The 13874-nt window shown below is 36.4% G+C and overlaps 1 protein-coding gene and 1 long non-coding RNA gene across 6 annotated transcripts in view; one reads left to right on the plus strand and one right to left on the minus strand.

The window, feature by feature from the left end:
* The window catches only part of dnt (tyrosine-protein kinase Dnt), a 29190-nt gene extending 22313 nt beyond the window's left edge, over window positions 1–6877 (minus strand). The window contains exon 1 of the mRNA XM_033337496.2: window positions 6292–6877. Coding sequence (XP_033193387.1) covers window positions 6292–6391 — 100 coding nt within the window. The 5' untranslated portion in view covers window positions 6392–6877. The remainder of the gene's footprint in view (window positions 1–6291) is intronic.
* Window positions 6850–13628, plus strand: LOC143302761 (uncharacterized). Of its 5 annotated transcripts, none has more exons than XR_013058557.1 (5): window positions 6850–7276; window positions 7912–9808; window positions 10225–10290; window positions 10375–10501; window positions 12412–13628. It is a non-coding gene; the product is annotated as an uncharacterized LOC143302761 (long non-coding RNA). The 5 variants fall into 5 exon arrangements; XR_013058558.1 differs by having other exon boundaries at window positions 7912–8056; window positions 9524–9808; window positions 10375–13628; XR_013058556.1 differs by having other exon boundaries at window positions 7912–9812; window positions 10375–13628.
* Window positions 13629–13874: the final 246 nt, after the last annotated feature.

Genomic DNA, 13874 nt, shown 5'->3' on the forward strand with positions numbered 1-13874 from the left:
CGTTCGTTTGGATAACGACGTTACAGGTATGCTGTTAGCAAACGCGAGGTTATATACGTTGAATAAGCAGAAAGTAAGCATAACATTTTATCATTTCACGGAGCCGCCGTTTGCTACGCCACTGTGCGTGCATAAACGTTTTCACGGAGCCCAGGCGGGACCTTTGAGGCCACCCCACTCCTGAAGTAACATCAAGATGGGCCTGTCAGGCCCTAACTAGCTAAGGTCGGACCCAAGCCGGACTCACACGAGTGAAACACCGCCTCCGGCACAAGATTGTCGGAGTGCACACCACTATCGTGTTTTGACACGGACTTCTGACGGATGATGCTCGTGCGCATCATTGTGGTTTGACGTTTTCCTGATTGAACACCGCAATAATTTTACAACAAGCGCTTTCTCTTCGTATGCAAATTCGTTAAATAGAAAGTTATCGGACCAAGGAATTTTAATCCGTCTTTTAAAAGTTATTATCGCATTTGCGATACAATCTTTTACGTGTACGGGTTTAATGCAGACTTAATTCAAAATTCATAAAGTAGTTCGAAATACTAAGTATAAGCAGGCAACTTATCATACATTAAACTTATACAAAAAAAAGTATAAAGCACAAATACTACGCGTAAGAGGATACACAGCTGTTGCGTTATGGAGATAATAAATTTATTAACTAGCATATGAAGGCACATTGTATTTTATGCCTGCACAGTTTAACTCAAGAGATACTATCGGGTTTTGTCATTAGGCGATAATGACAAAATCTGCAATCATTTAGTTGTCGACTCAATATTTTAAAAACTATGGATAACAGTTAATGAAGAGAAATATATTATCGGACGACGAATGATAAATTAAGAACGCTGAAAACAACATTGCTACTTATTAACACAATGTATCTCATAACGTTCATTATTTTCATATGACTAATGTAGTAGGCAACATCGTGGCCGATAGACGAGCGTAATTTACTTGTCGGTTTGAAGAGTGAGGAAACGAAAATCGGAATGTAGCATGACACCAGTGGAATTCAGTTATCTTATCCAAAGCGGATGCTACACGATACGAAAGTGGTAGCAAGCTCGTAAGGCCGTAACACCTTAAGATAACTCTAAAATTTTAGGGTCGTGAGGTGTTTTGGGACCTCGATTCAACGAAGAAAGAAAGTCGCTTCGAGAAACGCCAAAAATATTGGAAAAAGAATCATTGGGGATACGCGATAAACGTGTACAAATAACGTTTCCTTATCTTCACCATACAACGGTATAAAAGTGTATATAATCTACTCGAGCAACGTGGCCTGCCTTCACAATTTTTCAAAACGTAAGAAGTTAACGTAATTCTTGTAAGTGGCTCTTACAAGCTCGTTCGATATTCGACTCGTGATAAATCCAACTTTGGACTCTCACTCTCTCACCTTCGTGTATATGTATCTGTATTTCTTCTTTTTTTTTTTTGCGCCATAAGACTTAATGAACGAAAACTACTTTGAGAACGTATAAGCCGATAACCATAATTAATCACCGGTCAATATCTTCATCGGCACTCCTTTCCATTATGATTGCGGCCGAACGAGGCAACAGAGTGGAACACGGCCGATCGAGATCAATTTCTTGCGATGCTTGTTCGTGAAGGAACGTAAGCGAATACGGGAAACCCTATAGTAAATACCGAAATTGGAAACCTCCTTCTTCCAGGAAGCGTGAATGCAGCTTGAAAAACCCGTGGTCCATATGGAGAGCGACCCAAGGGGCCCTCCAAAATCGGTATTCAAGGCTCTGTCTGAACAGGCCCAATCGGCAGCATGGCCATCCAACTAAAATGAGAAACCAACGGAAAAAAAGCAATAGAACCGAACGACTCGCACGAAAACAAGACTAAAAGAAGCGACTGTCGATTATTCGATGTCTAAACAAACTAGGGTCGGTCCAGCCACCCCATGCTATGTTCGTTTAACAAGGACCTCGTTATAATATTTTATTGCGTCCCGTGTATATACTATACCATCTTATAATACCAATCTCGTTTCCTCGTTTTACCCCGAATATTTTATTGCCTACAAAATGATATCGCGAAACGGCGACAAAACCAAAGTATAAGTCGTATAAATAAAAACCAAAGTATAGGACACAAAATGTACAGGGACTTTTATTTGATGGAAAGAGAATTTGGTGATTCGAAACAGGAGTGGATGATCGAGCTTTTATGGAATTTAAATTACTATATTGGATTAGAACAAACATTTTGGATTACAATTATCAACTTATATTTGATTATTCAGTTCTTGTATATCTTATATATCTAATACGGAGATAAATTCACGTTACAGTATATTAAAATAATGTAGATAAAATCAGATCTTATAACGCGTGAAATTTCAGGCAATTGGTCAAGATGTACGAATGAAATAAAAATATAATAAAATATTACTGCTTAGGAAAATAAAAGATGATGCAATGAAAAATGCCTCTAATAAACCTGTTGAAGGCAAATAACCATCAACCGTAACAGTAATACATTTTTTCTTATGTTCTCTTCCATAAATCATGAATATTGGAAGTGATTTTAAACTTTTAAACGATAGTGTATAATTTCGACCAATAAAATCCTGTAATAAAAATTTTTCGATATTAACAACAAATAGCTAAGTATTTCCTCTGACAGCGAAATGTGTTCACACCACTTTACCACCAAAACATTTATTGCAAAAGCGGTATTCTTATTACCTATCCTTCAATGACACAAAAACAAGTTCTGCTTTTATATTAAACAGGATAAACCACTATATACGTACGTATTTAAGCCAAGAAACGCTATCCCATCCAGTTGGAGATGAATATCTACTTCGACGAGGTTAATACACGCCTCTGGGAGTTGTAAAAGATTTCAAAATTCTCGAATATAAATATCGAATTTTATTCGCCATATTCTTCTAAGTAATATATAAAGTACCTAAAATATTTATGTTTATGAAAATAACATTAATTGCAAACGAGTAATATTTTAATATCTAAATCTTAATATTTAAGTTCAGAAATATAATTTAAATTAGTTCCTCGAGAACGTACCGATTTAATCCCTTTCGTTTGAACGAACATTGCGCTGCCAATACACTCCAAATTTATAGGTGCGATTAATGACGCCGTCTCTAAATAGCAAATCGTACGATCCGATTTCTTTCATTCGTTGGAGCGACGCGCGTTAGCGCTAAACGCAATTCGATTTCAGGCAAGGCTTTTGACGCGAATACGTTTGAGTTAACCAAAAAGGCCTGAGCAGATATGCATATGAAATGCGTGTCGTCGACCGTGGAACGAAGCGCGAAGTGCGTGGCTGAAAACGCGCAATACTACACGCGAGCGCGTTTCTCTCGGCGGAGAATCGGGGCGAATCAACGAATCGGCAATTCGCTCGACTTTAGGTGTCGTCGAAATACATCTCTTCTCTTTCTGCACGGTGTGGCGCGGTGCTAGCCAACCGGCTCGACGCTTTTCGCGGATCAACGAGCCGAGAGCGAATTATTCGTCGCCGTGGAAGTTATCGCGGAAATATTGGAAAGTTCGTGCCGTTGAGTGGCTTTTACCTGTTTCCGGTGCAACGATTCTCCTCTGCACCGACTACCGAGCTCGGCGACGATTTTTGACTAACAGCAAGTACAAATGAAAAAAGAAGAAAAAGAAAAAACAAAATGCTGCAAAGGAGTATACGTGTGACGGAGAAGAATGAAGATCGGGAGCGTGAGAATGGAACAAACGATCGAGTATCGTCGGACGGATTTGTCGAGCTCCCTGAAATCAACCACATCGTCCGTGAGATTTTAATGGATCGTTGAACCGTGCTGCTTCTGAGCATTCATATATTGGTTCAATCGTACTTTTATTAGAATATCGTGGTACATAAGTATTTGTAAATTGAAAGAACGCTCCGTGCTTCAAACATCGGTACTTAGACAAGTATGGGACAATTAGTGGGTACGGAGGAACATCGTAAAACTTTATTGAGAGATTAAGTTTTAGTACTTTAATCTATTATTAAAAAAGAGACATAATATGGAATTTTTAAATTTAATTATGCATCAGGGAAAATAATCGTTTATATTTATTTAACATTTTTTTTTCAAACTGTTGCACACTACAGCATTTCGGATAAAGTGATAAATGCTTACTTCTATTATTATTAAAATAAGGAATATGCAACTTTGTACTCATAATATGGACTCAACAGGGATTTAGTATTCCGGGAACCTTTTACACAATTGTATTAATACTACAAGCAAAACTTTATAAGTCATCGGTACTAACAATTTTCTTCCATAAATGTAACAAATTTAGTAATAAAATAAATAAAATTCTATAATTACAAACCAATTGATTGTTTCATTCGCTATAAAATCGCAGAATTATAGAACACTAGAAGTTTATCATCTACAGTTTGTCACGCGATGGTTCAAAATAACCCCACTCTTTCTAACGTATCTCGTTTTCACGGATTTCGATTGATGAAAATTTACATTTTATAAGAACTTTCTTACACTAAAGTGATATTATTAGTTAATCATTATTAATGGTTAATAATGTATAATTATTGTAAAAAAGGACCTTAACATGATAAGAATTTGCACTAATAGAAAATAATGAAAGCAGAGAGAGTGAGTACATTGTTTGCTTCATTCAAGTGGAGAAAGAACACTCTGTTTTCAACCATCACGAAAAATGTTTAACCCACTGGACTCACTGTGGACATTTTTGCTTTATAACTAAACTGAGGATTTTTATGCAAATTTAGATTTTTACAAGTGCAAAAAAAGAAACGAATCTTCAAATAGAGATTCATTTTACTTACCAAATTATTAGTATCCTACTATAGATTCTTTTGTACTTTGTATTTTAAATGCATTGTACATATCTTGCGTGATTAAATTTGGCGTAAATGCATACGAATCTGCAGTCTATTTATAAACCTTTGTGAGTCAATAATTTCATACTTTCAGTTGAAATGCCGTAAAATCGCTAAAAATGAGCATTCCCTGCTGTTTTCCTTACCTTTCGATTCCAACAACATCATTTTTGCGCTTGTTACTTTAATGATATATCCTTAGAACACCCCTTCTTTTCTAATAATTTCTAAAAAAAGGCCACGTACATGTTGTTGAAGAAAAGATGTGTAGCGAAGCGAGTTCTACAAACTAATTTTACACGCAACATACTCACATACATGAGCCTTTATATCACAGCAGATACCGATTAATTACCACTAACTCAAGTACAAGGATTTATGACACTTTTGCTATGTTGTAAATTATCTCTACTTGACCTATAGCATTTCAATGCTCAATTAAGCATATCGGCAGTCTACTATTATATATTAAATTCCGTAGAATTTTGAACTGTTGACGAAGGCAATAGGTTTGCCGTATGAATGTAAGGCGGTGATAATTATTCATTAGCCGAGTGAAATCTCGGTACTAGGAGCCTTTAACGTCATCGATTCCTCACTGTCCGCGGCTCAATTACGATACTATGCACTAATCGCTATCTTAATGGGATTTTGATCGGTAGTTAAATTTTTTCTCGTCGGTTAAGTTACTCGGACTAAAAAATTCTTTTAAATTGCATATAAGATGTACACTTAAAAAAGATCACATATATATCGGCATAATATAAGTTATTCCAAACAATGATGTCTTTTTGGATATAGTCTAAAAATCTTTTGATCTATTGTATGTCATAAAGAAATAGAAAAATAAATCATTGCATAATTTTTACAACAATACAGATAAGTGTCAAATTAAGACACTCTGTTTCTAAGAACTTTTAGATACCTTAATATCTTATGAAGAATAAAATATTAATTTCAGCCATCGCAATAGATTGATAACGTAGTCCGCATTAATATTGTAAATACAACCATGTAAAGATATGTAAGTAAAGATACGTGGTTTTATCTACGAAAATAAGTATTTTGTTTATGTTTACATCAAGTGTATGTATGAAAATAAATCATATAGCGCTACATGTCAAAAGTAATCTTATTATGTAAACAAAGATCTCAGAACTTTTTGAGAGATCAAGATGACATCGCTATAAACAATTTTGTTGATGTTAAAACGAGATGAACGAAATATTTCTTCTAGACGTACAAAAAATTCTTATCGAATATTAATCGAATATTATATATATATATAGTGAATAAGGTTTACCAAGGACATATAAGTAAAAAATATGTTCAGGAACGACGCAGCGACTTAGTAGAAGCGTGAATGCAAGCGTAAACGAATTGTACACCTTTGCTTACCCATTAGTTTCCGCACTTCTGCCTGGCTGAGAAAAAGGTTGAAGTAACTTGCACCTGGCCGCACGAGAACGAACAGCAACACTGCCAATTTTAGGAGCATCGTGTCCACCACGTGCTTAACCGGTTGTACGTACTGAGTAGTCGTAAACACGAGATACGTTATGCTGTAAACAACGTTAAAGTCTTCTAACACGACTCATGGTCCATGGTCCATCGTAAATCGGTGCCGATTTCACGAATACAAACGCACGTGACAGCACCGCTTTCCGCCACGGTATTCACGACCGGATGAGAATAGGCATGGAGCGTCGATGATATCGTACGACTTCTCTCAACGAACCAGATTTTTTGACAGTTCGTCGCGTGAAACTCGTTGAATCGTGTGAACCGCACTCGGGATATTACACGCATGAAATGTTGACCAACTACTTCGACAGTGTCCGTTTATTCACGAGACAACGCGTACGAGAGACGAGCTAAAGATTAAACGGAAAATAAGAGACGAAACGAGAATGCACACGCGAGGAGGAAGAGCGCGCGACGTAGGTAGTTGCCTCGTGAAAGCCACAACCAGTTGTGTGCTCCGACCGCCATGGGTCGAGCGGGGTCGACGCAGGCTCACCGAGCCGAAACTGGCCGAGTCCGGCCGAACGCAGCCGAAGTCCACCCACGAGAAACGCACGTTCTAGGCGTTCTACGGATCGGATGGCCTCGGTCTTTCGATGCAGCAGCAACCAACGAGAGAATTAAAACTGAGATTCGCAAGAAAGTCGTTAAGATTTACGAGGGAGGATAATCGGGCTACATTTTTCGAGATACCAACCATTCGTTCTTGTAATCGGTACGACGTGCACGGAAGGTGTTGAGTTAACTTTTTATGAAAATCAGTGAACCGAAACGAGGCTCGTGAATCAGTTGCAGCGCGCGCTTTTGTTTCGTTCACTCGGATGTTACTTGTTGCATTTTCGTGACATGCTTACACGCTGTACGTACGTATGTACATACTATGATTCTGAAGCTTGAAAACTGAAGGTTACGAAATTTTATTGTATAAATTCTTTTAAATGCTTACAACGTAACTAATTCCAAATAATATCTAGAATACCTTTAAAATAATAAATAATTATAAGAAACTAGTAATTCGTAATTTTTTCAATAAAACAAAGTCTATATATATTAACATCTAATACGCAAAATTCAATTGTAAGGTATAAACTGTGGTGTATACTTTCTGACGACCTTATTGACCTTATGGAATTCATTAGAAAATTGTATGGAGACAAATCAGAAGCGTTTTGTTTAAAATTTATTGTTTAATTTATTATTTAATAATTGTGTAATATTGTTTAAAATTTATTGTTGAAATCCTAAATCAGATCCTGTTAATGGAAATCCTATTATATTATACATATTTAACACTGCAAAGGAGTAGTAGAATCTCGATATCTGCAGCCTGGATTTCACGAAACCTAGATTGCTGTATCCAGCAGCGTTCAATTTGATCAGGGTAGAGTCATCTGTAATTTCTATGTTCGTTATTTACATAATTTGTAGCGAGAACGCCCACATAGACGTTTACAAATCACGACCCTCTTTAGTTCTTTTTCCTCTTCGTTCTAGTCTATCAGGATGCGCCTGATTACTGAACGTCATTATTACGGACCAAGAGATGAACTAAGACAAGAAGTTCTGCTATGAAAGCAAAACAGACAAAACGAGCGACTGAAGGTACAAGAAAGGGAAGTGAACGAGGAAGCAGAAAAAGGTAACAAGTAGAATTCTATTGAATATTTGTAGCTAACTGAGAAGTTTATGGAAATAGAAAAGAGGAATTATCTACAAAAGGTAAAATAAAATAGTACTAGTTTCTCTATTATATAACCAACATTTCTCAGATGTATTCATCTTCAAACTTGATCTTTCAGTGATACTGTGTCCTGTCTATAAAAAACACAAATTCGCTCAATTTTTCTTCTTATGTTATTTAAAGCTATTAAACTTAAAAGGCATAATTAAAGCCATTGTCATATAATCGATAAGAAGCGCAAATAACAACAAAGAACATAGATAAAAGAACATACCTAGATTGTTTGTTCAACTGATAAATTTACTTCGTTATAATTTATATGCAGTTTAAGAACCAGCCATATATGTCTGCGAGGAATCGTAAGAATTTTTACAACGATTATTTTCATGGTTGCTTTGGTTGTGAATACAATGTACAATATAAAGCACTGTAGTAGGGCCTAGTATATATCTCTGATTGTGAGAGGGCTATGCCATGAAGCTCCATTTAATCTAGAGCAAATACGGGGCGCTTCGCTTAAATCAAGACAGAGTTAAGGAGAGAGAACAGTTTCCTTTGTCGGCCCTAATCTGAACAAACAGCCATATACCACGATTGTGTCGTCTAGAAATTCTTGTTTTATCCAAAATTACCCCAGTGGTAGCTACTGTAGAGAAAAAGCAGAGATATCTTCCTTCAAAACTTTAGTAACGTATCTTTCATCGCAAAAGTACTTCCAACCGTATATGTTGTGTTTGTATGAAAGTAATAACAACAATAATTTTTGCACGAACAATTACATATATGCATATGCAAACGAACGTTCGATGTTTATACGAGCATTTACAACTTAGAAACAACAAAGTAAGCGTTCTGAAACAGAAGTTATTTCATACAATTTTTCACATAAATTCTAAATATTAATTTAATTAAAAAATGCAAAAAGAGATATAGATTGATGTAAAATTTCAAATGATGATTCTATCAAAGATCAAGACAGTGATACGATATGTAAAAGTAAACGCGATATTATTGAAAAATGTAAATAAATTAATTTACATATCAAAAGTACAAGAATAATAAATACTTTACAGAATCACTAAACAAATTGAAGGACCACAAAGTGGCCTATGATTTTTAAAAAAGTAATTTATCATAGCGCTACAAATATATCAATTTCTTCAACTTTTATAGAATTACACACACATACGCACACAGTACCACTGTACCAATGTAGTATTAGTCCAATGTTTTGTCTTGTAGTTTTGCGGTCGAAAACATGCGTTTCTAGCTGACATTTCGCTCGTTGATCTCCCACGTAGATGACTATGTCTGAAGACTTTCTCTCAAGTTTCGTGTATATATGATGTGCGCGTAATAACGCGCGGACATATAGATATAACAAAATTGTACGAGTTTTGAAAAGAACATCGTGACGGTTCCCAGGCAGCTTTGACGCGACATCGGTAAAGTCAGGTTGACGTATAGGCAGTACGGTGCACAAGAAGGAAGAAACGGCATTTTCTACTTATCCTGAAAAAAAGCTGCTGGCACTATCACACGAAGGGACCCCGCTTTGAAAGGTTTTCTTTGCCCGATCGCAGTGGCGCAGTCTCCAATTAACGCTTTCCGCAGTGTCAAAAGGCCCGACGACGACGGTGCGTTGAAAAGTGGATTAAAACGTGCTCCGTTTGCTATCGCCTTTTACAACGTTTACAGACGCGACCGTATGTAAGTACGTACATACTGCATGCTCCTTGTATTCACGACCGATGCCGACACTCTGCCTGCCTATATTCTTATTCCTTGTACGCGTTCCTAGCTGCCTTCAATCTATTAAAACACAAAACCGTTCAGAACAGCCTTACACAGTATAGTTCAAGGAAACGCGGATCGCTCGGTTTAATTTTAATTAACGAGACGAAAACGTTTGTACACGCGTTTTAATTACTCTTTGAGTACCTCTGTTTTCCTCACGTGCATTTACGGTCCGATTGGCTCTTTAATGCTTCTGTAACGCCACGTAACTTGAAACTTATGCACATACACGCCTATTTGTATTTTTTACATTTCGTTTTATCTCTGTATCATTGTACCAACAGTATACTGCTCGTGTGTAACAACATTTTTTTGTTTTCAACGTTTAGATCGAAACGATACATTGTAATCAACTACAAGTTGTTTTATTATAAAAAGCGAAGTTAATAAAGCTGGTGGGTTTCAATTTTCAGATGGTAAACAACGTGGTAAACACACTTCATGTTTAAAATACATAAAATTTACACTAAAACTTTCAGAGTATTTATTCAAAGATAAACTTTGATATATTCTTCTGGCAAAATTCCATCAATCTGACTCCACCTGACCTCACAACGATGCAAAGGGGTGAAAGTGGAAATTGTAGTAAGCAGAGGGTGTAGCATGGTGAGTCTGAAAATAAGAAGATATAGATAAAAGGAGATGGTTCCACGTTGGACTAACAAGACTCAGGACCAGGGGCTATTATCATAATTGTGGGCTGCAGGCAGCGGCTGTGCCCACAAACCAGAATGGCTCTTGTCTCATCTACCTTCGTCTTCGCTTTCTTCTTTCTTATATTCTTCGTCCTCTCCTCCTTCTTCCTCTTCTTCGTCTCCTTCCTCTTTTTCGCGTCTTTTTACTCAAACTCTTGTACTCTCGCATTTTGCGCGTCTCTTCGCCGGTCTTTTGCACGTGCTAGAGACAAATGGATCGGCCCTTAAGGCATTTAGCTTTCACGCTACGTATTTCCATTTAGATTAAGAAGCCTATGCGATATTTTAGGAATACGTTCTTATCCAATGAAATATGGTGCTTCGGTATGACTCGGTCCGCAAGTTATAAGACCTACCTATAGTTGTGCGTAATCGTTGAAATTTAAAATAAAATAAAGAATGTCTTGAAACGAAGAAAGAGACGTTCAAACGTATTCGAGAATATTGAGAAAACCGTAAGTGCATATACACAATAGCAGTGCTTATTCAGAAACAATACTAAACTCGAAGATGCGATGTCTGCCGACAAGCGTTCTATTCTCTCTCGTTCTTTACTTTCCTTGATTACATGGCAGGCCTAAGATCTTTCCAAGCTCTATATGTACGTTTTGGCTTTCATTTTAAGAAATGGTGAAGTAATACGAGAAGAATCGACAGGAAATGTCAGAAGTACACTCCTTTTAATCCACCTTTGTGAAGAATAACGGTACCTTTTTTTATTTTTCAAAACTATTTTATTCAATCTACGTAATAGCGCTAATCGTTGTTTTTAATTTTGCTGTAACAGTAACTGCATTAAACTTCTCTTACATAACTCGATATTGTAAGTGAATTTCTCAGCATGACCTGATTTCTTCGTTCACCGCACGTACCGAAAGGAATCAATTACCATAGATTCAAGCAATGAACTCGTTACGTAATTATAATTTAGTTATAATTGCTAACTGAACGAATTCTCCGAATCGATTATCGAAGACAATATACGTCTTCTTCCTTTTCGATTAAATCGTGGATGTTAAGGAAAGAGTGGCGAAGCAAACGTTTGTTATTCACGATTGCAATTAGCAATTATGCCATACCGTTTTACGTTAACGGTTTATGGACCGTATTTTACGCTCAAATATTACACGTTTAACATATTTCTCTTTATTTCTGACAAGTACATCGTGTTCTATCAGGTATTCGAGTAAGTATCTTTTGAGATTACAGCACTGTAATTTTAATAAACATCAGAATCTAGATTTTTGTTGGTTCTTTACTCCTGCTGCTTTTTATTCTTATCTGATGGATTAAAATTTACGAACGACGTATACTTCGGTGAAACGAGGCATGTACTTGATTTTCTGTTGAATCTTTCAGTACCTATCATACTCCACCTTGCATCCTTTAAGTGGCGTGGCTAAATTGTTTCTGCTTCTTTTGTTTTGTTTTACATTTCTTCTCGTGTGTTCTTTCAACGAGAGATGCCAGGGGCGTGTATGTTTGTTTAGCCTCGGTGTACCCTGTTATTAGGGGCCGGTGCTGCTCGGAAACCAAAAGGCCCACGCGGATATTTGGGCCCTCGAGAGAAAGACGATCGCGCTATCCTCCGTCCTCTCTTCTCTCGCTCTTTCCGCAGAATTCGCCTTCTTCTTGTTCCCCTCGCCGTTTGTCTTTCGCTTTATTTCGTGTGTAAGAGCAGTTAGAGATGAAAAGGATAGTCGGATAAATTCGAAAGGAGACCTGTTGGTTCTCGGACAGAGTTTTTGCCTACCTATTCAGATATTCTGATTTAAATTCTACCGCATTTTAATTTATCGCTCGTGATCCTACTGATTACAGAAACACCTATTCCTAGGAGAGAAAACGATCCTTGTTGTCGCCTCTAAACGACTAACTACTGGATACCAATGGAAAGATGGAAGTAACTATGTACAAACTCGTTCTACAAAATTGTGTCGTTGACACAAAATTTCTCACCATGATAGTTTTAGATCGAAGACAATAGATACGGTGCTTCGTTATTTAACTAAGTAGCTATATTTTAGGAGGCTACAAGATGTATTTAACTAACCATAGTTAGATGTTGGCTTGCGTTGGGTTTACTTGCTATATACGCATACGTATGCGCCCCTTTTTCCACGCAATTCTGTTTTTTCAATCTGGGGTTGGTTCGTGGGATCTTTTGATTCATCTTTTTCGATACACAATGCATCGCTGACGACATCCTGCAGATTCCGCAATTGAATGGTGTCTGTTTGTACGGACGCCACGTGACGAAGCGTTAGGGATAGACCTAACACGCGGCCAAATATTCCATGCTTTATTTGTTTAATTTAACAGTATTGTGACGCGGTGTTTTCATTAGTTGACGCTCGATTTATTTCTTTCGGATCTATTTCCTGCATTTTTAACGTGGGAGAAAGCAGCGATTCGAGCACATGTGTACTTTCCGTATATACATATTATATGTAGTAGTACCGTGTGAAAAATCACTATAGGTATACTTTCATCATTTTATTCTTTATATCATTTCTCTATTTTTATATGTGTTTACAGTTGTTAGTTGCTCGTGCAGAAGAGAACTAAATAACAAATTGCAATCTAATACCACCGTTATGAAAGTTTCTTTATACATGTTTATCATAAATATATGGTTTTATTATGCTATGCTTCGAATTCATTCGTTCAAATTGGTATTTATTATTTCTACTTATTGCTGTATTAAGATATTGGCTAAAAACATTTTCTCGTAATAGTACCGACTTCAAGTTATCATTTTTGAATTATTGTTGATTTCTGAATATCGGCGTGCACTGCGACATCTAATGGTGCACGCGTAGAACTTCTGCAGATTTCAAAGGAAAATAATAAAATGTATATTATAAAGTATAAAAAGATTTCAAGGACCGTCATAGAAAGAAAAGTACATTGTAATATATAGTGGTTTTCAATACCAATTATACGTGTTTACGTGTTTGATTAAGGAGTATATGTATATAATGTTACTATATGTATGGAAGTCATGTACATTATTTATTGTTAGTTTAAAAACGTAATTTGGGATATTTATTCAGATATACTTTATAGTTCTGATGATATTCTGTGTGTCAATGCTTTGAGTAATTGTATAATATTTACGGTTATAAAACAAGTTCTATTATATATGAAAGTGCTTTATTATCATACACTTTAGTACATTTCTTAGTTTATCATATTTTACGCCATTACGTTTAATATAACATAAATAGATAAATAAATACAATAAATATAACAATGCATCATTCTAAAATACAACAATATTA

The sequence above is a fragment of the Bombus vancouverensis genome, chromosome 5, assembly GCF_051014615.1.
Source record: "Bombus vancouverensis nearcticus chromosome 5, iyBomVanc1_principal, whole genome shotgun sequence".
NCBI lineage: Eukaryota > Metazoa > Arthropoda > Insecta > Hymenoptera > Apidae > Bombus > Bombus vancouverensis.